The following is a 25,153-nucleotide window of genomic DNA, read 5'->3' as shown; positions in this document are numbered from 1 at the left end:
ACGCACCTATGTGGAGCCCCCGTCTTGAGGATCGGCGTAGAAGAGGTGTTGTTGCCTACCTTCACCCCCTACCTGGGGTCGGCCCATCAGGAACTTCAGGACCCAGTTACATAGGGCGGGGTTCAGACCCAGGGCTCTAACCTTAGTGATGAGCTTGGAGGACACTATGGTGCTGAAGGCTGAGCCATAGTCAATATACAGCATTCTTACATAGGTATTCCTCTTGTCCAGATGGTGTGCAGTGCGATGGTGATTGCACCATTCGTGGATCTGTTGAGGCGGTATGCAAATTGTAGTGGGTCTTCGATGTTGGGTAAGTTGGAGGTGATATGATCCTTAACTAGCCTCTCAAAGCACTTCATGCGATAGAAGTGAGTGCTACGTGGCGATAGTCATTTAGTTCAGTTACTTTTGCTTTCTTGGGTACAGGAACAATGGTGGACATGTTGAAGCAAGTGGGGACGACAGATTGCTCTGAGGACGCGGCTAGGATCATTTGTAACTTTGAAGATGCATTGAATGTTGTTTTACTATATAAACACAGAGTAATGTAAATGATGATATATACATATACAGTACCAGTCAAAAGTTTGGACACACCTACTGGGGGCTCCCAAGTGGAGCAGCAGTCTGACCCTGCTACCATCTAGAAGGAGGAGACAGTACAGGTGCATCAAAACTGGGATCGAGAAGTTGAAAGACAGCTTTTATCTCCAGGCCATCAGACAGTTAAATAGTTATCACTAGCCGGCCTCTGCCCAGTAACCTGAATTGAACTTAGTCACTGTTACTAGCCGGCTACCACCAGGTACTCTCTACCCTGTACCTTAGAGACTGCTGCCCTATGTACATAGTCATTGGTCACCTCCCTGACCAAGGCCCTTCTCCCCCAATTGCTCAGTTTGGCCGGGCGGCCAGCTCTAGGAAGAGTCTTGGTGGTTACAAACTTCTTCCATTTAAGAATGATGGAGGCCACTGTGTTCTTGGGGACTTTCAATGCTGCACATTTTTTGGTACCCTTCTAGAGATCTGTGCCTCGACACAATCCTGTCTCGGAGCTCTAAAACATTTCTAAAAACCTGTTTTTGCTTTGTCATTATGGGGTACTGTGTGTAGATTGCTGCTGATTTAAAAAAATGTAATCCATTTTAGAATAAGGATGTAACGTAACAAGATGTGTAAAAAGTAAAGGGTTCTGAATACTTTCAGAAGGCACTGTATATATATATATATTCTGGACTCTGACATTGCTTGTTCTGATATTTATTAATTTCTTTCATTACATTTGTTTCATTTGTGTGTATGGTTTTGTATTGTTCGGTGTACTGCACTGTTGGAGCTAGAAACATAAGCATTTTGCTGCACCTGCGATAAAATCGGCAAAATATGTGTATGTGACCAATAACATTTTATTTTATTTGCCTGTTGGGGTTCTTACATGGTGAGTATATGGGTGCCCACTTTTATATTTTGAACTCAGGGTGCCCTGGCGCCAGGGTGCCCTGATTTGTTATTAGGAGTGCATCCCAGCACCCATTTTATGTAAACCTGTTTGCAACCATTATCAGATGTTACCCTTCCATGGATATGGGACAAGTGGTAGCATAGCAGTTTAGAGCATAGAGCCAGTAACTGAAAGGTCACTGGTTCAAATCCCCAAGCCAACTATGTCGACGTACCCTTAAGGAAGGCACTTTGCACTAATTGCTTCTGGATAAGACTTTTCTGCTGAATGTATACATGGGGGACATCTTGGGTGCTTTCAGACATTTTTAACACTCTGTTCCCTTTGTCAGTGTTGTTTAATGTTGTTCATTGCTATAGGTTAATCTATTACCTGTCTTTGGTGTTACATGCATTATGTTTTCATGCATTATGTGTCAGGTGCTGCTTGTGTAGCCTAAAATATCTGAGACTTTACTGAAGCTATGTGTCTGACATGTTTAAGCCATAAAAAAAATCAAGACAAGAGACAAAAAGAATCTAGACTAGAGAGAAGAAATCAACCATATGATAATTGAGACTGTATATCTGTGAATTTCAACAACAACAAAAAATTGTACAACTGTTTGTACAAGTGCTGGCCTTTAACTGTGATACTGTATGTGCTACAACAAGGTAGAAATAGCCAATAGAAAAAATACTTCTGTATGAACTAGGGCTGAATATTAGGCAACTACAATCCCTTTAAGAAAGTATATCACTGTAAATATCATAAGAAAACCTTTATCCTAACCCTAAACTTAACCCTTAACCTAACCCTAACCTTAATCCTTACCCTTTACTCTAAACTTGTAATCCTAACCTTAGCAAGCAGTTGCTTATCAACAGATAGTGTGTTTATAGTATGACCATCTGTAGATCATCTTTATGGGACTATCCAAATCAAGTGTGACTAGAATCTCTCCCTGGCGGTCTAGTGGTTAGGATTTGGCGCTTTCACCATTGCAGCCCGGGTTCCCGGTCAGGGGATGAATAGCTTTGGGCTCCCGAGTGGTGCAGCGGTCTATCTCAGTGCTAGAGGTATCACTGCAGATCCTGGTTTGATTCCAGGCTGTATCACAACTGGCTGTGATAGGGAGTCGCATAGGGCAGTGCACAAATGGCCCAGCATTGTTAGAGTAGGCCGTCTTAGTAAATAAGAATTTGTTCTTAACTGAATTGCCTAGTTAAATAAAAAAATAATGTGAATAATACCAAAGGCCAGTATTCTACAGTACCTTTGTTTGTAAAGATGACAAAATAATGAATCTGCCAACTAACATTAAAGAAAAACTGTGAAACTTGAGAATGTGTTGATTTATTTCACAAAGCATGTTACATATCTAAACTGTAGCCGGGTGGATAGACTCAGTAGGGAGGATGGAGGGAAGGAATTGGAAGCGTAGAGGGACTTGTCTTAGGGCTCGGGAGCCTTGTCTCACCCTTTCCGCACACTATCAATCCACTCATTGTAGTTGGACACCTTGGTGTAGATGCCCAGTTTGTCCTCGTCACCACAGCCCTCGCCCCAGGACACCAGGCCGATGAGGAACCAGGTATCACGGTACAAGGTGACCATTGGGCCGCCGCTGTCGCCCTCGCACGCGTCCTCCCGCCGGCCTAGCACACCGGCGCATAGAACATTGCCTGTCACGTTGTTGACCATCTGACGGGCACACAGGTCATGCTCCACCAGTGGCACCTCGATGAAGTTGAGTGCTGAGGTGAAGCGCTGGGAGTTCTGCTCCTCCTTGCCCCAACCCGTCACCACTGTGCGTGTGCCGTTGAGGTGGAGCACACCCTCGGCCAGAGCGCGGCTAGGGAGGCATGCCGGGAGGATGTACTCGGAGAAGGAGACAGGAGAGGCCAGGCGCAGCAGGGCGATGTCGTTGTCCACCGTGACTTTGTCATAGTTTGGGTGAGAGAAGGTCTTGATCACAGGCACGGTGACTTCGGTGCCCTCCAACTTATAGCGCTCGTAGTCACCTGTGTTGAAATAGTAGATGAGTGAAAGTTAAATATGGATCATCAGTGATAAAGAGCTGGTTGCAGCAACATAGGATAAAGTGTTTTACAGTCACTGATAAGAAACACTCATTTTCCATTGCAATAGGTTTTAAACTTTTCCTTTGCATGCCCTTTTGAACACTACCCTAATCTGGCCATGTATAGGGAGAAGAAGGTGAGAAGGATTGGTCTGCTGGAGTGTATAATAAGAATAATCATAATAATCAACTCACCTTGTATCGGGGTAGTGATGAAGGTATAATGTGACTTACCCAGTCTGACGCTGAAGCGAAGGCTACTGGTCAGGCAATGGGCTGCGGTGAGGACCCAGTTCTCATCAATTAAGACCCCTCCGCAGTGAAACTTCCCCTTTGCATTCAACACAAGAGCCTAAGACACACACAAACACACACACAAACAACTTTATGAATTTTTAAAGCCGTATTACACTCCTAAATGTATATTCGTCAGATGTTTTCAGATTTCCGCCGTAGTCTAACGTCAACATGATTCCACATCCCACGTCATTGGTTGTATAGATCCAGTTAGATGTTTCGACCCCAAATGAATGAAAAAGATAATATTGCCCTGCAAATCTGGAAATGTCTATCTTTTCCCCTTATGGGCTGGGAAGTGGAATCATCTTGACACTAGACTACTTTTGATGTCAGTTGTAGTGCATGGGTACTGAAACAGAATCGATGTATGGGTAGTGTATGGATCAAGGTATGGATGGTACCTGCCAGGGGCTCTCCCCCTTCTTGCCCATTTCTCCCCCTACCAGCCAGGGCAGTAGTCCTTGAATGGGTTTACTGTAGGAGGTCTTGGCCACCCGTATCTGTCCACAGGAGTGGGCACCTAAAGGTAAGAAAGGAATGGAGAGAGACTGTACTGTACAGTAAAACACAAGCAGTCACACATTAATGTGTCAGTGGAGGCTCCTCCGAGGAGGAAGGGGAGGGCCATCCTCCTCAGTGAATTTCATAAAGATTTTAAAAGTTAAAAAACATTTAAAAAGTTATCATTTTTAGATAAAACTATACTAAATATAACAATTTTTAAAATATATAACTTTCAGTTTCACTTTCTTAGCTAGAAAATGCAGCTAGCTAGTTTAGCCTACTGAAACACCCCGCTCAAACAGAGGGGTGCTATGTTAGCTGGCTGGCTATAACTTATTATTTTTTGTATTTTTCACCCCAATTTCATGGTATCCAATTGGTAGTAGTTACAGTCTTGTCTCACCGCTGCAACTCCCATACTCGGGAGAGGCGAAGGTCAAGATCCATGCGTCCTCCGAAATACAACCCAACCAAGCCGCACTGCTTCTTGACACAATGCCCATCCAACCCGGAAGCCAACCGCACCAATGTGCTGGAGGAAACACCGTACACCTGGCGACCGCGTGAGCATGCACTGCGCCCGGCCCGCCACAGGAGTCGCTAGTGCGCGATGAGACAAGGATATACCTGCCGGCCAAACCCTCCCTAACCCGGATGACACTGGGCAAATTGTGCACCGCCCCATGGGCCTCCCGGGCGCGGCCGGCTGCGACAGAGCCTGGACTCAAACCCAAAATCTCTAGTGGCACAGCTATCACTGCGATGCAGTGCCTTAGACCACTGCGCCACTCGGGAGGCCCTGGCTATGACTTTTCAACACAACACCTGAACTCTTCCAATTCAAGGTAAGCTTTTGGTATTACTAATTTATTGCCAAAGGGCCCACCGGTGTAACTGCTTTCTGACTGCACACTGTAACGTTACTGCATGATTGTAGCGGCTTTACTAACGCGTTAGTTATATTAGCCATGCTGACCTTGACGTTACTTTAGCTAATATGGTGACAACGATGTAGGCTGTGTGTAGCGGTTTGGCTTGGAAAGTTCTTTGGGCCTGGTCACATACAGCTGATGTCTTTTGCATTGAGGTCCACAAGCAAAGGGAAGAGGTGAGAGGAGGAGAGCGCATAGATGCGAAAAGGAATACAACGTGCCTGCTATGAAAGTGAACTGTGTTTACACGTGATCAGAGGTGTATTCATTCCGCCGATTCTGTTGAAAAAGTTTCTTAAACGCAAGCAAATGGAACAAAACAGGGATAAACATACCTGAATTTGTCCAACAGAAACTCTCGTTTGCAACTGTTGGACTAATGATTACACCCTATATAAGCTAGGTGCAGGCAAGAGTGTGCAAGGCGGTATTGAATGTCACTGTGTGCCATGTATCACTGTCTGTTACCTCAAATTTGTCTCTCGACCTGTGGGCACCTACGTTGTAAACTTTCATTCATAGGCTAGGTTGTAGCAACCTCATGATAGGTATAGGGAAAATTGTAGTATCAGGTAGTAGCCTAAACCTATCGCTGTTACATTGAACTGGGTGAATAGAGTATGAATGAGAGTCATCCAATATGCTGTAATAGAAATAAGGCCATGCTCATTCATTTATTTTGTCCACCCTTTAATGGCACTGACCGCCACTGGTGTGTGTGAATTATTTTAGAATGCATTGTTTTGAATTATAAACTGGGTGGGTCGAGCCCTGAATGCTGATTGGCTGACAGCCGTGGTATATCAGACCATATACCACAGGTATGACAAACAGTTATTTTTACTGCTCGAATTACGTTGGTAAACAGTTTATAATAGCAATAAGGCTCCTCTGGGATTTTTGAAAAGGCACTCCGCATTGCGTCGTGTTAGAGGACAGCCCTTAGCCGTGGTATATTGGCCATATACCACACCCCCTCGTTCCTTATTGCTTAATTATAATGACCCAACCAAAGCATGGTGGGTGGGTTGTTCGCTTTGACGCCTCGCTCAATTAGAACGTATCTCTATTTTTATTTATTTGGGCACCGTAGTCACACAAAATACAAAACATTTTGTCATTATTAACTTTAGCTCAAATTGAAGAGGTATCTCAGGGTTGAGGCTTTGCCATACATGCTAAATTAGACCAATTTATCCACTTATGGAAACACAACATCGCTGTCAGCAAAGATGGAAACACAACATCGCTATCCCATCCTTTCCACCTGCCTCATTCTGCTTTCTCCACCTGCTCGAGTTTTTCGTTTAATTAAGACACACATGGATGAACATTTCCAAAACACTGTGTACTCTTGTACACATTTTTACAACACATACTTACAAATTAGACAATCCCCTACATAAATGTTATCCTGTTTGAGGAGAATTCCCTGTACCACAGAAAAGAACCAGGCAGGGTTCAGAAACAACTCTAGCCAGGGCCACAGAGTAATTCTTACCTTCGGGGACACAGTGTCTAGAGTTTTGGTGGAGACGGTATCCCTGGACACAGCTGCAGGTACGTCTCAGGCCGTCCTTATTGTTTTGGCACTCATGGTCACAACCACCGTTGGCTATTGCACAATTAGTGGCTGTGCTAGCTAAACACAACAGACAGTATCAAAGCCAAAACACAAAGAAGCACTGACACAAGGAACAGAACCAGAGACGTAAAAAGTACTCTCCCAGACAAAACACACATCAGAAAAGACGTTTCACATCACATCACAGACATAACAAACACATGTTAATATTTGTTTCTCATATATTAGAAAGCAAAAAATGTATCACAGAAAAAGATACACAACAAACACTCAAACGTCAAGAACATCGCAGGTGCAAACGTATCAAACGCAGCGGTGTCAGAGCTCACGTTGGTCGCAGTGTTTTCCCTCAAATCCTGGATTGCAGCGGCAGGCATAGGACTGGTAGAGGTCCACACAGGTCCCATTCACACATGGGTTTGAAATGCACTGATTTCCATCTAAGATACACACCAAAGACAGATGTAACCCTGAACTCCAATAAGCTGGCCAAACAACATGGCAACATTTTGTACGCTGTGTCTGAGAGGTATAGTACATTGACACAGGGAGACCGACAGTGAAGCTGTTTCGGTAGAAAACATTTGCTTGTGGTTTAAACATTGTGTAGATATCTATTTGCTCATTCAACTGATTTCCGAATATGCATGTTTGCCAATGTGCTTACAAAGTGTACAACGTAAATAGTATAAAATGCAAGGCAGTTAGAAGGATATATGAGTCTATTCGGGAACAAAAGACTTCACTGACCTGTATAAACCGTCCAGAATTCCAACTGAAAAGTAGTAGAAAACTGTCAATGTCTATTATTCCTTAGCCATACAGAATTGATAAATGGTATACACAAAAACGTAACATTTAATTGAATTAAAAACAGCTTACCGTGGCTTCCCTGGCTATGAAAATCTCCCTTGCCTCCTCAAACTCACATCTCTCCTCCACGCATTCCCGCTCCATTGATGGAGGCTTCAGTTCCTCCAGGAAGGTGTTGGCCCTTTTGGAGCGCAGAAGCATGTGGGCCTCAGGACCGCTGGAAAACACTGACCAACAAAACCAGGTATGTTCATTTGGCATTAAGAGGAGGAAAACAGGCTATAACAGGGAGGGACTATCATGGACCAGTGGTGTAAAGTACTTAAGTAAAAATACTTTAAAGTACTACTTAAGTAGATTTTTGGGGGTATCTGTACTATACTTTACTATTTAGATTTACTACTTTTACTTCACTACATTCCTAAAGAAAATAATGTACTTTTTACTCCATACATTTTCCCTTACACCCAAAAGTACTTGTTACATTTTAACAGGAAAATGGTCCAATTTACCCACTTATCAAGAAAACATCCCTGGTCATCCCTACTGCCTCTGATCTGGTGGACTCACTAAACACAAATGCTTCATTTTTAAATGAATGTCTGAGTTTTTGAGTATGCCCCTGGCTATCAGTAAAAAAAATTAAAACACAAGAAAATGTGCCTTCTGGTTTGCATAACATAAGGAATTTGAAATTATTAATACTTTTACTTTTGATACTTAAGTATATTTTAGCCATTCCATTTACTTTTAATACCTAAGTATATTTAAAACCAAATACTTTTAGACTTTTACTCAAGTAGTAATTCAATGAGTGACTTTCACTTTTACTTGAGCCCTTTTCTATGAAGGTTTCTTCACTTTTACTACAGTATGACATTTGGGTACTTTTTCCACCACTGCCATGTACTTGTCCAATATGAAACTTTTATTTTTGCATTGCAAAAGGCAACTTATATTAGACCTCAATGAACTGTCTTGTAAGGTTAGAATGTTATTCAATGTGCTTGTGCAACATGGCACACAAGCTTTTAGGAAATGTAACTCTTTAAGCACCAGAACTGTGCATTATTGTAGTCCTGTGATATTTGGAATTACAACACTTTTTCTATCTACATACAACCCAATTACTGGTCTCTCCTATTGCGCATGCAGTACTATTATATACTATATAGAAACATTACAAAAATACATAAACATTTAGCAGTGTTTGTCTGTACAGCTGTGACCTTACAGGCGATTGCATCATATTGGTGGTGGACAATATGTTTAATGCCATTGAAAAACGTGCTACTGGGTCTTCAGATGATACATTTTTTACCTGATGTGCTGAGAGCAGAAGCCGACCACAAAGTGAGAACCGCGCTCACACAGAGGAAAAGCTCGCCCATGATATCTACAGACCCTGCAGCCAATGGAACCTGTCAACAGGGAACGCATTTGTGAATGGCAGCATAGAGATTTATGTTTACGCTAATCTGATGTTCACACAGTAGCTGTACACTCAGGATTAACAAGTTCTATTGGTAGAAGATCTATATCTTCATTAAAACCACATGAATTATTGCTAAATAAAAATAGAGGTCCCATACCAGATAGTAAAGACCAACAAACTCAATTATCTCCACTTCAATGTTCTTCTCTGAGAAACAGAGATTCAAATGTTAGTGATACATAGAGAAACACAAACTGGTGTGCTAATCCCCTATGCTTTGGGTTACTTCGCTTGCATCTTTCCTCATGCGACGTTTATAAAGATACGCCTAGCGACTGTGGAATCTCTACAAACATGGCCCTGTCCAAATGATAGGAGGAGCGACCCATAGAGTGAATTAGCATTGACTCATGACCTTGCCATTAACTAATAAAAAGATACCATTGATCAAACCAGAGAAATGCCAAACCAAAGCATTGATAAAATATTTTTTTTTACTTACATCTTCAGAAACAAGGCCGGGACAGGACTGTCGGGATGTGCTGTTTAAACTGTGTTAATGACTAACTACAGATGTTTACTGTGAGTCCACAGTCTGTGTTTCTACTGTCTCTCTCAGTCAGTGTTCCCTAACACAATACTCACCTCCCATTCTAACCTGAGCGCGCACAAATCAGCAAAAGCACACGCAAGCGCACACACATTAATTAAGGTCATATACATACAATCAACTGTTATCATTCATATGTACATACATCTTGTTATGTAATGTACTAAATTAGGTTAAATCATGAATAGTTATTAAGTAAGAAACATGTAAGAGATACATGACATGCAAAATATGCTCCCTGCTCATAATACTTTATGTATGTAGTTATAGATGTTTATGAGCAGCTATTAGCAACTCTGTTGTTGATAGTGCATTATGCATAGCTCATAAGGCATTGTGAATGTGCTTACCAATGTGGGTTACCAATACTTTCAAAATATTCTGTTAAGTTGGGTCAATAGTGGATAACAATGCTGTACGGACAAACTCAAATCATCCCTGTCCATGAAAGGCATGAAGATATGAATGATACTTCTAATTTTTCAATTACGTAACACACACTCCCATGCAAATTCACAACTCAGAAAGAGGGAAGGCATCAAATAGCCTTCTTAAAATACTACTGTCCTCAACACAATAGCTTAGGAAGCCTCAATTTAAAGCTCAAAGTACTTGAAACTTAAACACGTAGGACTACATATAGACGAACAATAGAGCACAGAGAAAAGCATGAATAAATGTGGGCGCACGCGCATACACACACATACATACGAGTACACACACACACACATACGAGTACACACACACACACACACACACACACAGACATACTACACCTTTGATATACTGTTTAAATGGCACAAAGATGAGAAAGAGCCGAGGGTATTAGAAAACAGAGGCACATTGACAACAACACACCACCTTCGGTTGGCCTGTATTTGTGTCTGAGAGCGTGGAAATGAGGCCAGTTATTGGGGTTAGCCATTCATCCTCCATTATCCTTATTGTGCTTGAGCCTTGTTTCTATGGCTCAGGTTTCTGTTGTATCCCCGCTGTTGATTTATTACAGAACCGGCCTGGATAATAGAGTTCTGCAGGGTGAACAAAGGTGTTTGGAGCAAAGGTTGTGGTTATTCCCCAAGACACTATGGGTACAGAACTGGCCGTCCCGCTAGGCGGGCCCCCACGCGTAACAGGGTCAGGAGTTTGTTTTGGTCGCTAGGGGCCTGTTTTGTGTCACAGACCAGTTTACCGGTCCACCCTAATCCTCTTTCCCGGAAACACATGAGAAGCACAGCCATCATTGGTGTGGCTTCATTTGTACCCAAAAAATGTGTATGCGCAGATTTGATCGTAAAGACATAAATCCTCAACTCGTGAAATACGTGATTTACTTTGACTTAATATATTAAAGCTACAATTATGTATCTTTTTGGGCGACCCAACAAAATTCACATAGAAATTTGGGTTATAGATCTGTCATTCTCATTGAAAGCAAGTTGGTAGATCTGTTCAAGCGGTAGATCTGTTCTATGCGTGTTCGTTTTTGCATCTTTTACTTTCGGTTTTGTACACAAGCTTCAAACAACTGAAAATACAATATTTTTAGTTATTGAAAATATATTTCACTGCGGTTTAGATGGTACAATGATTCTCTACACTATACAGTACTTGTTTGTTTTGTCACATAAACTGAAATGAGGTGAACTATCAGGATTTTAGCAACCAGGAAAAAAGTGGAGCAATTTCTGCATAGTGCATCTTTTATTATGCTTATATGATGGAATTAACATTATTGATGAACATAACATTATTAATCCATATAGACATTTTATAAATAATTGTCACACAAATTCTCTGAACTATTGCCCTTAATTAATTTGCCTTTGGGTCATATTTCTACAAAAGTTTCCTTTTCTCTGAAAAACCCAAAGACAAGACCATGTCACCCTTCCCTTACTTTAAACAAGACTTCAACATATATTTCCTCAATAAAACGCAAAGTGTGTCAATACAATATTTTATTATATTGGGGGATATTTGAAAATATTACAGACATACCAATGTCTTTGAGCAAGTCCTGGATATAAAATAAATATTATACAAGAGACTCCACACACTGCAATCGCTCCAATGTGATTTATCAGAGCCTGTATTCATAAAGCATCTCAAAGTATGAGTGCTGATCTCGGATAGGTTCACCCCCTGTCCATCCAATCTGACTCATTATGATCTAAAAGGCTAAACAGATCCTAGATGAGTTATTCTACTCTGAGATGCTTTATGAATATGGGCCCAGGTCTATATTGGGGGGTCCTGACATTTCCTGTTAGGGGCCTACAGCAGTCCAGTCCAGAAACAGACACGAGCTGAAGTAGGCCAGTGGAGCCCCTTGTGTCTCTGGAGTGCTGGTTACAACGGACCCAGCTGTCTGAAATAGATCTGCTTTCTGTCTGAGCTCCTTATCTCTCCATCAACACCTTCTTTGAAACCTCGTAGAGGGGAGAGAGAGAGGCAGAGAATGAGATTGAAAGGGAGATGGAGAGAGTGAAAAGGGGGAAGAAAGTAGAGGTGATAGAAAAGGAGAGAGAGAAGAGAGAGAGGAAGACTGAAAAGTGACATTAAGGGAAAGAAGTGAGAGGTGAGAGGAAAAGGGAAGAGATAGCAAGGTGGAGGGAGTCATGGAACAAGGAATAGGGTGGAATATACTGTAGCAACATGGGTGACGCCTCTCTCTCACTTTTTTACCCATCTATTATTTTGATTAGAATTCTGTGGACCATGCTGTTGATCGCTAATGAGTTCGTCTTACAGGTAGAAGCCCTAGTTACTCTGTCCACAGCACAATGAAGTATCTCTTCCTACTCCCGCCCTCCATTCCTCCCTCCTAACCTTTGTCTGCAGGTCTAGAGGGTGCGAGGTGGATTGAAAGAAGTGTTGTTTTGGGCAAGGCCTATATATTGATCAATGCTTCTGTCCTGCTCATCATTCCACCAACATCTCTCATCCTGCACATGATGACACAAGACTCCAAAGGAATGGTGAGTGCAACTCTTTAAATTGTGAGTGGGTTCTTCGGGGATTTTCACACTACTGAGCAGAACTGAGCTGAGCCAAACCAAGCTGTACTGAGTTGGCCTAGTTGTATACATCCACCATTGTTGCTGGAACTTTGCTGAAAAGGACCATGTAAAAATGAAAGAGTCAGCACAGTTTGGTTTGAAACGGCAAGGTAGTGTGAATAGGATATCTGTGGTGGTTGAAAACCCGCACGGAGCGCTTTTGAAAAATGGAAAACTTCAAAAGACTATTTATTACCAGTGAGTCAAGGCTGTTGGTTAGGACCGTTGATCGTTTGGGCTGTTCTTGTATGAGTATTGACCAATGGTGAGTCGTGAATGAGTGATCCGTTTTATGGATGAGTGGTACAATTGCTGTGTTGATAAGTGTTTTGGTGATTGATGTGTTATTGGTTGGTAGGGATTGCATGGTCCTATAGTAAGAAGCAAATTTGTTTTATTGCATTATCTGTAGAAGATGATAGTCTTCATGGTGAACTTTAATAAATTGGTTAGACGTGAGTGTGCAGTGATTGGTAAGGGATTGGTGGATCATTCTCAGGAAACAAGTACATTAGTCACTAATCACTATTATAACTTTGCGATAAACAAAATTAAGTATGGTATAGGTTAACTGAAAACATCCCACTGGGCACACCACATAATTTCAGCATGGAAATTGGGGTAATATTTGGTTGAGACGTTGATCGATGAGATTTCAAGCTTTATTCACACAAAAGACAGCCAGAAGTTTGTTGAATTCTGTTTTACCACTATGCTTTCAACCATCGTAAAGCACAACCAAATTTCTATGGAAAAACCATGTCTGATTTGTCATCGAAATGTGTTGTCATTGCGGTTTCAACCATTTAAAACACAACAAAGTTAAAATGGGAATACAATGTCAGATAGATTTACAACAACTTAATGTGTTATCACCATGCTTCATTTAATAGCACAACCAAATGACCCGGATTGCAGTTGAGATTACATCAATGCTGTTCCAGATTCTGCATAGATTATTATAGCAATTGTGAAGATTTCCACAGACCTGCGACCAATGCATGCTATGCTGAACATGCACACATTCTATGATTACATAAGAAGACATTTATAGTAATCTTAAAATGTGGCCATGGGTGTGTTATTCATTTTAAGGTTGAATAAATACTGGCACATTAGTTTGTAAGATAGTCTTAACGCTATTTACTATATTGCAAAAGTGATTTTGAATTGTTGTCAACGCAACCTAACATCAACATTTGAAGGAGATGTATCTTTTGTGCCCCTGACGTAGTCTGGTTTTAATTCAAGTTTGTCTACAAATTAATAATGAATATGTTGGATACATGTCTCCATCTCAACCAAAAATCTAAATGAAAGAAGAGTACTGAATTAGATTTTTCGCTGAGAAAAAGACATGAATCCAACATATAGATTCTGAATTTGTAGACAAACTGGAATTAAAGCCAGACTAAGTCTGTGGCACAGATGGACATTTCCAAGTAGAAGATACATCTCCTTCAAATGTTGATATTTGGCTGCATTGACAACCAAACACAATTCAATATCCAGTTTGTCTACAAATTAATAATTGATATGTGGGCGTGGCTACTGACTGGCACAAGTTTTTCCCGAAAAACAATTCTCATCCTAAATGATATCACAAAATACTTAATGATATGACATGATTATTGTTTGGATCCCCACCGACCATTCCAAACATTTGGATTCCAAAACTAATGTTCCAATGTCCAACCAATTGATGTTAAGGTTTTTAGCAGAGTCTCTCTTCTGTAACACTCAGACATTCCATTCTCAATACTGAAAAGCCAAATAGAGAAAGTTAACGACCGGGGTTAAGTCATAAAACTGACCCAACTTCCCCCCCTTTCTCTCTGGTGGGAGGGGGGTATCTTTGATCCTCACCCAGGAGCGAGAGTCATGACAATGTCTCCAGCTCAATCAAAAATCTTCAAGAATCTTCAAGAAGATCTTCAAGAAGTTCAAGAATATAGGACAAAATCAAATCAAACTTTAAATGCACTTTAAAATAAAGTTTAATTTGATTTAGTCCTATTCTTTAACTATTTTGAGATCTCTCAGTAATCATTCTCATGATGCAACATTTGTAGTAATATCAAAGCTGGGATTGGTTAAAATCCTGGATGGGAGACCAAATGGATAGCTCAAGATAGATCAGCTTTCCAGTAGGAGGTGTTGCCCAGCCTATTGTTTTTTCTGATAACGGATATAACGTTGAAGATCTGGGTACAAGTTCAACATATTTTATACAAGGTTTGTCTATGTTGAAAATTGGTGGTTGAAGTTTCACCTTCAAAAAAACTGTTTACGTTAAGGACTTTTTTCAAATCCAATGTATTTTCGACGTAGATGCCATGTCACAAATTACGTTGAAACAATGTTGATTTAACCAGTTTGTGCCCGATGGGATACCACTGTATTTTTCTTCCCATTTTGCAGCAAAAATACATTTTGGGTCATTGTTTGAAGAAATTAAATTGATTAAGTAGTTCTCTTGAATGATTATCATATTATGCAGAAATCATGAAAACAACTGAACATATCTCTCACTCTCTCTATCTTGTTCTCTATCTGTCTCTCTCTTTTTGTCTCTCTGGATCTGTTTGTGTATGTCTGTCTCTTTTTCTGTCTCTCTCTGTCTGTCTAGAAGACTACCAGTCTGCTGGGACTGCTCCTATGCACCACCATCTCCTCTGCGATGCATACTTCACCCACAGGGGGATACAACGAGATGCCCCCTCAGGCTCCGACAGGCTCCGACGACAGCCCCATCCCCCCTACGGACCTCCACATGTACCCAATACGATCTGACTACCCTATGCCCACCAACAACCAGAACATGAATGCCCGCAACGGTCCAATGCCCCCCTCCGACTACCCCAATCCTGGCTTCCCCGTGCCACCAAGCCCTCACATGAACATGACTGGGAACTGGCAAACTGGGGAACTGCTGGTAGTTGAGGCCGGGTCGGAGCCATACATGTCGTACTGCCAGACACTACTGGAGGTGCCAGTACCGCCCCCCATGGACCAGGTGCCCTGGTTCTGTGTCTGCTCCCGCTGCAAGGCCAGCGTGGGACCCAAAGGAGACAGAGGAGACAGGGGCCTGCCAGGTATGTAGAAAGGCATAGAATAGTTTACATTTTTATTTCACCTTTATTTTACCAGGTAGTTCCATTAGAAGTAGAAAAAGAGATGTACACTCTTAAAATGGATCAAAAACATGAAATGGATCAAAAACATGTCGTTTTTTCACCCTAATTAGAAGTGTGGACCTTTTCTTTTGCTCTGACAGTATTTTAGGTCTACACACCATCTAAACTTACTAAACAAATTATATAACTAGCTGCATCCACAGTCTTTGCCTCATTCTCTGTTCTCTCTCTGCCACTCTCAAGCATAGATATAATATATTAAATACAGTATATTAGCTAGCTACATATTGTTTACGTCATTGTTCTTAACCCACAAAGGTATTCCAGGAAGTCCTGGGAGAAGAGGACTCACAGGGTTCAGAGGTCGGCCTGGGTTCGTGGGCCGCCAAGGACTGAAGGGTAAGTGATACTTGTCAATTCTTTTAAGACTCAAAAAAAGCAAAAAAGCTGTGGACTGTTCCATGTCTGAGCAATGACGGTAATACAAGCTTGCAGAAAATTATTTGAAACTTTGTTCTCTCTTTCTCTTACTTTCTACCTCTTTGTTACAGGTCAGAAGGGTGATGATAATGAGAAGGGCGAACGTGGGCTAGTAGGTTTCACCGGCACCAAGGGGGCCCGCGGCTTCAAAGGTCAGTCAAACAACAGATGCAGAACATAAACTCATCTCTCCATCATCCAACTTTGGAACTTTAGATCTCATCTATGTGTGTGTGTGTGTGTGTGTGGTGTGCATTTTTGTGTGTTTCAGGGGACAAAGGGGACCAGGGTCTGGAGGGTGCACAGGGAGAGATGGGGCCCCAGGGAGAGGTAGGGACCTGTCCTGAGTCCTGTGAAAGTGTTCAGGGCCGTGCAGGACAACCAGGGATACCCGGACCGGCTGGAGCCAGGGGTCTCCCTGGAGTAGCAGGCCCTCCAGGGACTACAGGGAGCAAGGGCGAAACAGGGGACATGGGTTCCCCTGGGGTCCCCGGGACAAATGGTGAGAAAGGTGAACTGGGGGCGAAGGGCGAGTGCAACTGCACAGATGGAGCAGACGGGGCAGACGGTCAACAAGGGATCCCTGGGCCCAAGGGAGAGCAGGGTGTGTTGGGCCCAAAGGGTGCCATGGGTCTCAACGGTAAAAAGGGAGACCAAGGTGAACTCGGTATGATGGGCATTCCCGGGCCATGCTCTCCAGCCATCCAGTCCTCATTCACCGCCGCGCTCGGCACAATGTACCCGCCACCGGATAAGCCAGTGCCGTTCACCCAAGTCATCACAAACCAGCAGTTTCATTTCGACCCCATCATGGGCATCTACAGGGCACCAGTGAACGGCACCTATGTCTTCAGCTACCACCTGATGGTGTTCAGCAAGGTGCTGAAGGTGGGTCTGTTCCATAATTTCAACCCTATCGTGAAGACCACGGAGCCAGCCCAACTGGGCACCGCTAGCAACCAGGTGGTGCTCCACCTGGTCATGGGCGACCGGGTGTGGCTGCAGGTGAAGGACAACATCACCAACGGCATGTATGCTGACTACGAGAGCAAAAGCACCTTCTCTGGCTTCCTGCTCTACCCCGACTCCTGCGACTTGCCCTTGTTCCGAGACTTTCCTCCAGCAGGCGCACCAGGTGGTGATGAGGGGAACTATAGTTGGGGGTAGATAGAGGGGCCATCCACCACCCCATCGCCTTAGTCAGTGAGAGTTACTTACACAGACACAGGTTACACACACATCATTTGAAGACACACAATCCACACACACATACATTAACAAAGTTCTCGATGTTAACACCAACAGAGCACCTTCTCTAAATCAAAAGCCATTTCCAATGGCCTGTTAGCTCTGGGTAGTTTTCTATAACATTAATGAATAAATTTTCCTACAAAACAACCTATTTGTTTGACTGATTTGTTTATCTTAATGAGTGAGAGTGTGCTCATGATTGTATTGTTTAGCTTAGCAAAATCACTTATTCTTGCATAGTGCAGATTTAGGACATTTTATTCCTGGAGGTTTGTGACCTTTGTGACCACATTCACACATAAGCTCCATATACGAGTACAAAATCTCAGTTAGCTAGTTTTAACTTATCTGCTTTTTGATACAAAAATCCAACTTCATGTCGCTACTCACATGTTTACGATATTAGCGGTCTGATAATAAGAGCTATATTTTTGGGATTCAACATTAGAGCCATTGTAAAAAAAAAAAATCAGACTGCATGATTACATTTTATGTCGTCCACAAGATTTAATTAATGAACAGAGACGGTATGGGTGTAGAGGAGGAGCTGCAACAGGATACTTGTGCTAGCTGTTTTCAAAGTAAAAGCTGTGTGACTATCTGACGTTACCTGACCATCACTCCAGCTAGCTAGCTGTCGCCAGGTTAGTTATAAATAAGGGCCACCAACAAGTAACGTTAGCTAGCTAGCTGACTTCCTTCAATGCTTGGTGGCTTTACTGACAGACAACAGGGAGATTATATTTAAAGCCACAAAGCATCGAGCTAAAGGCTAAAGCTAGTGAGCTATCATACCAAACAATTGTGTGTGTGTGTCTGTAGACTGTACACGGCTCGTTCAAGACAATCCAGCCCCAGCTAACAAGGCTTGACATACCAAGTTTTGAGCATCACCCTCTCTCTGTCATGAGGTGAGTATTAATTAATTATCAACAATTGTCTATATGCTGTAGGTAGCTAGCTATAGGTAGTCCTTTCCCTCCACCTAATAATGGCAGAGATGAAAGGAATTAGGATGGATCGTTCAATTGTTCAACCATTCAATTATTCTCAATGGTAATTACTGAGTATAGGTGAGTATATCTGTAGAGGAAAAATAGGTGGGAATACTGAGTATGCCAGCGTATGGCCACCAATACACCTGCACCACTGGGTGAGATTGAAGCTGGCAGTGTTGACAGTGACACTACACATATAGGCTGGCACAACACTTATGCTATTTCTTGCCTTATATGGTATGGCTTTGTACAGTGCATTCGGAAAGTATTCAGACCCCTTGACTTTTTCCAGATTTTGTTAACTTACAGCCTTATTCAAAAATGTATTAAATTGCTTTTTTCCTCATCAATCTGCACACAATATCACATAATGGCAAAGCAAAAACAGATTTTTAGAAATTAAAACAAAAATTCTTAAAAACAAATTTAAAATAAAAAATGAAATATCACATTTACATAAGTATTCAGACCCTTTACTCAGTACTTTGCAGAAGCACTTTTGACAGCGATTACAGCCTTGAATCTTCTTGGGTATGACAGTACAAGCTTGGCACACCTGTATTTGGGGAGTTTCTCCTATTCTTCTCTGATCCTCTCAAGCTCTGTCAGGTTGGAATCGCTGTACAGCTATAGTCAGGTCTCTCAAGGACATTAAGACTTGTCCCGAAGCCACTCTGGTGCTGTCTTGGCTGTGTGCTTAGGGTCGTTGTGCTGTTGGAAGGTGAACCTTTGCCCCAGTCTGAGGTCCTGAGCGCTCTGGAGCAGGTTTTCGTCAAGAATCTCTCTGCACTTTGCTCCGTTCATCTTTCCCACAATCCTGACTAGTCTCCCAGTCCCTGCCGCTGAAAAACATCCCCACAGCATGATGCTGCCACCATCCTTCACCGAAGGGATGATGCCAGGTTTCCTTCAGACATGACGTTTCGCATTCGGGCCAAAGAGTTAAATCTTGGTTTCATCAGACCAGAGAGTCTTGTTTCTCATTGTCTGAAGGCCTTTAGGTGCCTTTTGGCACACTCCAAGTGGGCTGTTATGTGCCTTTTACTGAGGAGTGGCTTCCTTCTGGCCACGATACCATAAAGACCTGATTTGTGGAATGCTGCAGAGATGGTTGTCCTTCTGGAAGGTTCTCCCATCAAATCAAATCTATGTATATAGCCCTTCTTACATCAGCTGATATATCAAAGTGCTGTACAGAAACCCAGTCTAAAACCCCAAACAGCAAGCAATGCAGGTGTGGAAGCACAGTGCCTAGGAAAAACTCCCTAGAAAGGCCAAAACCTAGGAAGAAACCTAGAAGGAACCAGGCTATGAGGGGTGGCCAGTCCTCTTCTGGCTGTGCTGGGTGGAGATAACAGAACATGGCCAAGATGTTCAAATGTTCATAAATGACCAGCATAGTCAAATAATAGTAATCACAGTGAACAGGTCAAGGTTCCATAGCCACAGGCAGAACAGTTGAAACTGGAGCAGCAGCACGGCCAGGTGGACAACAAGGAGTCATCATGCCAGGTAGTTCCGAGGCATGGTCCTAGGGCTCAGGTCCTCCGAGAAAGAGAAAGAAAGAAAGAGAGTATTAGAGAGAGCATACTTAAATTCACACAGGACACCAGATAAGACAGGAGAAATACTCCAGATATAACAGACTGACCCTAGCCCCCGACAAACTACTGCAGCATAAATACTGGAGGCTGAGACAGGAGGAACTCTAGAGCTCTGTCAGAGTGACCATCGGGTACTAAGTCATCTCCCTGACCAATTCCCTTCTCCCCCGTTTGCTCAGTCTCCCTTTATTGCTCTAGGAAGAGTTGGTGATTCCAAACTTCTTCCATTTAATTAAGAATGATGGAGGCTACTGTGTTCTTGTGGACCTTCAATGTTGCAGAAAGGTTTTGGTACCCTTCCCCAGATCGTGCCTCAACATAATCCTGTCTTGGCGCTCTACGGACAATTCCTTCAACCTCATGGCTTGGTTTTTGCTCTGACATTCACTGTCAACTATGGGACCTTATATTTATCTGGTGTCCTGTGTGAATTTGGAAAGGTGTGTGCCTTTCCAAATCATGTCCAATCAATTGAATTTACCACAGGTGGACTCCAATCAAGTTGGAGAACCGATGATCAATGGAACGATAATCAATGGAAACAGGATGCACCTGAGCTCGATTTCAAGTCTAAAAGCAAAGGGGCTGAATACTTGTATGTAAATATAGTATTTGTTTTTTATTTTATTTGCAAAAATGTAGAAAAAAACTGTTTTCACTTTGTCATTATGGGGTTTTGTGTGTTGATTGCTGAATAATTTGTTTTATTTAATACATTTTAGAATAAGGCTGTAACAAAATGTGGAAAAAGTCAAGGGGTCTGAATACTTTCCGAAGGCACTGTATGTGATGGGATGTATAGATATTATGGACAGTTTATGGATACAATATGTAGTATATCTGTAGAATATGTAGGATAGAATGGTATATGTACAGCAATAGTTAAATAGGATAGGACATAACTAGAATACAGTATATACATGTGGGTCAAACAGTATGTAAACAATACTAAAGTGACCAGTGTTCTATGACTACGTACTTAGGGGCAACAACCTCTAAGGTGCAGGGTTGAGTAACTGGGTGGTAGCCAGCTAGTTACAGCGACTAAAGTTCAGGGCAGGGTACTGTTCTGGGCAGAGGCCAGCTAGTGGTGACTATTTAACAGTCTGATGGCCTTGAGATAGAAGCTGTTTTTCAGTCTCTCGGTCCCAGCTTTGATGCACCTGTACTGATCTCCCCTTCTGGATAGTAGCGGGGTTAACAGGCCATGACTCAGGTGGCTGAGGTCCTTGATGAACTTCTTGGCTTTCCTGTGACAGAAGGTGCTGTAAATGTCCTGGAGGGCAGGCAGTGTGCCCCCAGTGATGCATTGGGCAGACAGCACCACCCTCTGGCAAGCCCTGCGGTTGCAGGTGGTGCAGTTGCTGTACCACGCAGTGATACATATCCCGACAGGATGCTCTCAATGGTGCATCTGTAAAAGTTTGTGAGGGTCTTAGCGGCCAAGCCGAATTTCTTCAGCCTCTATAGGTTCACTACACTGTGTGGGCGTACCATTTCATATGTACACAGAGGCACTTGAAGCTTTTCACCTTTTTCAAGGGTGTCAAATGTTGGAACTGATTATATTTTTTCTTGACGTGAAGTTGTTTGGCTTGAACTTGTTTGTTAATATGTTAAATATGTTACAATAAAAACATTGACTTGTTAGTAAATGCAGCAGGTTCTGTACATTTATGAATCATTGTACATCTTCGCCAGCTGTCCGTTTTGTAATGAATTAGTGTTGGGAGTATACATGATAATTTCCCTAGGAAATAAGGGCAGTAAAGTTATCCAAACAATAGCATTAGTAACTTTAGTCTTTCAAATGTATGGGGTGATCACATCAGAGCAAAAGCAAAGTAGCAGTTACTAAAATTACCACACTTGAGAATAAAGTTCTTAACAAATCAACCATGGAAAATATACAAGACATAACTAACTCTTGCGATATCAACAGAGTTCATTGGAATTGTTTTCAGTGAAGCTCAGTCAAACAATAACTGTAAAACTATCACACAATTAAAATATAAAACTTCCATTAAAGCATTAATATTTGATGGGGGCCTCTATGTACATAATAATGACAAGAGTATTGTCCTCACTAAAGTGCCTGTGAGAGGAAGCTAACAGACTACTGAGACGCAGCCAGTGTGTTGACAACGAGAGGTGTTGAATGTGCCACCTGGAGGTCAGTGGGAGGCGAAGGGGCAGAAGTCCAAGGGCAAAACATTGCTCAGTTTGTGGTGAAAGGAACTGCAAGAAGTTGGCCATCATGGCAAGGAGCTCCAGGTGCTGCTGCAGGTACGAGGCATGCGCCGCCTTCAACTCCTCCTGTAACACACACATCACGCCATGTTGGAAACATAGGGGTTAAGTGGAAGGGGAGAGTGGGGGGCAATGGTAGGGTGTAAGGAAAGACTAATATGTCACCTTTGTCCAGAAACTTGGAGTGCATCTGCATGTCCTCCTCCCACACCAGACACCTCTTCTCAAACACCATGTTATTATCCCTTAACTCTGACACACAACACAAACATTTAAATAGGCTAGCATTCCTAATAGTGTGTGTGTGTGTACCCATGTGTTTTTGGGGCGGGAGCAGCAGGATCCCCATGTTGACGGGAGAGCCTACCTGCACTCAGCTGGCCAGGTGCCTAAACAGGATATGCCATCACACAGGGAGAAAGAGGCAGGAACAGTGGTGCTCTGTATGTCCCGGGTTCCCCTGGTGTAGGCTGGGTTACTATAAAAGCACTGACATCTGCTGGTGGGGGAAAAAAAAGCCATTGAAATTTGCTTGATTGATTGTATAAGTGATGTCAATTTACCCATAAGGTAAATGGCTGGGATGTCGTCCACTGAGTCCAACGTCCTCTCCACCCCAAACACCTGCTGTCTGCCATCTGCACCCCAGCTCCCTCTGACCTCAGTTTGAGGCGTTAGCCTACCAGACTCTTTGTGCATGTGGGCAGAAGTGTCTGGGAACGAGATCAAATCAAACACAACTGAGAATGCACATCACCTTCATAGAACAGTGAAAACACTTCTCACACCCACCACTTCTCTAGCCACCCTTTGCCTTGACAGCTTTGCACACTCTTGGCAATCTCTCAACCAGCTTCACCTGGAATGCTTTTCCAACAGTATTGAAGGAGTTCCCACATATGCTGAGCTCTTGTTGGCTACTTTTTCTTCACTCTGCGGTCCAACTCATCCCAAACCATCTCAATTGGGTTGAGGTCGGGTGATTGTGGAGGCCAGGTCATCTGATGCAGCACTCCATCACTCTCCTTCTTGGTCAAATAGACCTTACAGAGCCTGGAGGTGTGCTGGGTCATTGTCCTGTTGAAAAACAAATGATAGTCCCACTAAGCCCAAACCAGATGGGATGGTGTATCTCTGCAGAATGCTGTGGTAGCTATGCTGGTTAAGTTTGCCTTGAATTATAAATAAATCACAGACAGTGTCACCAGCAAAGCACCCTCACACCTCCATTCTTCATGGTGGGAACCACACATGGAGATCATCCGTTCACCTACTCTGCATCTCACAAAGACACGGCAGTTGGAACCAAAAATCTACAAGTTGTGCTCATCAGACCAAAGGATAGATTTCTATCAGGTATGAAGGTTAGACCCAGATGCAGAACACGTCAAATTAACAATAGTTTAATATCCCAACAGGGTCAGGCAATAGACAGGTCAAGGCAGGCAGGGGTCAGTAAATCATAGGTTGGGCAACAGTACCGGACGGCAGGCAGGGTCAGGCAGAGGTAATCCAGAGGGGGGCAAAGGTACAGGTCGGCGGTCAGGCAGGCGGGCTCGGAGTCAGGACAGGCAAGGGTCAAAACCAGGAGGGCGAGAAAAGAGAAACTGGAAAAGGCAGGAGCTGAGACACAAAACGCTGGTAGGCTTGAACAAACAAGACAAACTGGCAACAGACAAACAGAGGTCTAAATATACAGGGGGTAATTCACAGGGGATAATGGGGAAGATGGGCGACAGCTGGAGGGGGGTGGAGACAATCACAAAGACAGGTGAAACAGATCAGGGTGTGACAGATTTCCACCGTTCTCATGTCCATTGCTTGTGTTTCTTGGCCCAAGCAAGTCACTTCTTCTTATTGGTGTCCTTTAGTAGTGGTTTCTTTGCAGCAATTCCTGATTCACACAGTCTCCTCTGAACAGTTGATGTTGAGATGTGTCTGTTACTTGAACTCTGTGAAGCATTTATTTGGGCTGTAATTTCTGAGGCTGGTAACTCTAATGAACTTATCCTATGCAGCAGAGGTAACTCGGTCTTCCTTTCCTGTGGCGGTCCTCATGAGAGCCAGTTTCGTCATAGCGCTTGATGGTTTTTGCGACTGCACTTGAACAAACTTTCATCGTTTTTTAAATGTTCCAGATTGACTTACCTTCATGTCTTAAAGTAATGGACTGTCGTTTCTCTTTGCTTATTTGAGCTGTTCTTGCCATAATATGGACTTGGTATTTTACCAAATAGAGCTATCTTCTCTATACGAACCCTACCTTGTAACAACACAACTGATTATCTCAAACACATTAAGAAGGAAAGAAATTCGTCAAATTAGCTTTTAACCAAGGCACACCTGTTAATTGAAATGCATTCCAGGTGACTACCTAATGAAGCTGGTTGAGAGAATGCTGAGAGTGTGCAAACCTGTCATCAAGGCAAATGGTGTCTACTTGGAAGAATCTCAAATATAACATATATTTTCATTTGTTTAGCACTTTGATTACTACATGATTCCATATGTGTTATTTCATAGTTATGTCTTCACTATTATACTACAATGTAGAAAATTGTTGAAATAAAGAAAAACCCTTGAATGAGTAGGTGTGTCCAAACTTTTGACAGGTATGTGGAGGTTGACATGTGAGTGTCCTGGTAAAAGGAGATCAAGGTCATGT

The 25,153-nt window shown here is 42.7% G+C and overlaps 2 protein-coding genes across 3 annotated transcripts; one reads left to right on the top strand and one right to left on the bottom strand.

Annotated features, from left to right (window-relative positions):
- Positions 1 to 2,778: 2,778 nt before the first annotated feature.
- proca (protein C (inactivator of coagulation factors Va and VIIIa), a) lies at positions 2,779 to 9,709 on the bottom strand. The gene is made up of 10 exons (XM_029704005.1): positions 9,599 to 9,709; positions 9,254 to 9,303; positions 8,983 to 9,082; positions 7,731 to 7,888; positions 7,599 to 7,623; positions 7,178 to 7,288; positions 6,765 to 6,905; positions 4,229 to 4,347; positions 3,762 to 3,879; positions 2,779 to 3,468 (listed from the first exon to the last, which is right to left on the bottom strand). Exons 3-10 carry the CDS (start codon positions 9,050 to 9,052, stop codon positions 2,921 to 2,923), a joined length of 1,290 nt encoding a protein of 429 aa, XP_029559865.1. The 5' UTR covers positions 9,053 to 9,082; positions 9,254 to 9,303; positions 9,599 to 9,709; the 3' UTR covers positions 2,779 to 2,920.
- Positions 9,710 to 12,209: 2,500 nt separating this feature from the next.
- On the top strand, positions 12,210 to 17,783 carry LOC115156554 (inner ear-specific collagen). 2 transcript variants are annotated; one of them, XM_029704004.1, is made up of 5 exons: positions 12,210 to 12,687; positions 15,401 to 15,863; positions 16,224 to 16,304; positions 16,457 to 16,537; positions 16,657 to 17,783. In XM_029704004.1, exons 1-5 carry the CDS (start codon positions 12,661 to 12,663, stop codon positions 17,550 to 17,552), a joined length of 1,548 nt encoding a protein of 515 aa, XP_029559864.1. In that variant the 5' UTR covers positions 12,210 to 12,660; the 3' UTR covers positions 17,553 to 17,783. The 2 variants fall into 2 exon arrangements, with proteins under 2 accessions (XP_029559864.1, XP_029559863.1); XM_029704003.1 differs by having other exon boundaries at positions 12,211 to 12,687; positions 15,398 to 15,863.
- Positions 17,784 to 25,153: the final 7,370 nt, after the last annotated feature.

The sequence above is a fragment of the Salmo trutta genome, chromosome 21 (assembly GCF_901001165.1).
Source record: "Salmo trutta chromosome 21, fSalTru1.1, whole genome shotgun sequence".
NCBI classification, from domain to species: domain Eukaryota; kingdom Metazoa; phylum Chordata; class Actinopteri; order Salmoniformes; family Salmonidae; genus Salmo; species Salmo trutta.
The sequence above is the reverse complement of the archived record's forward strand: the minus strand, read 5'-3'. Positions and strand labels throughout refer to the sequence as shown.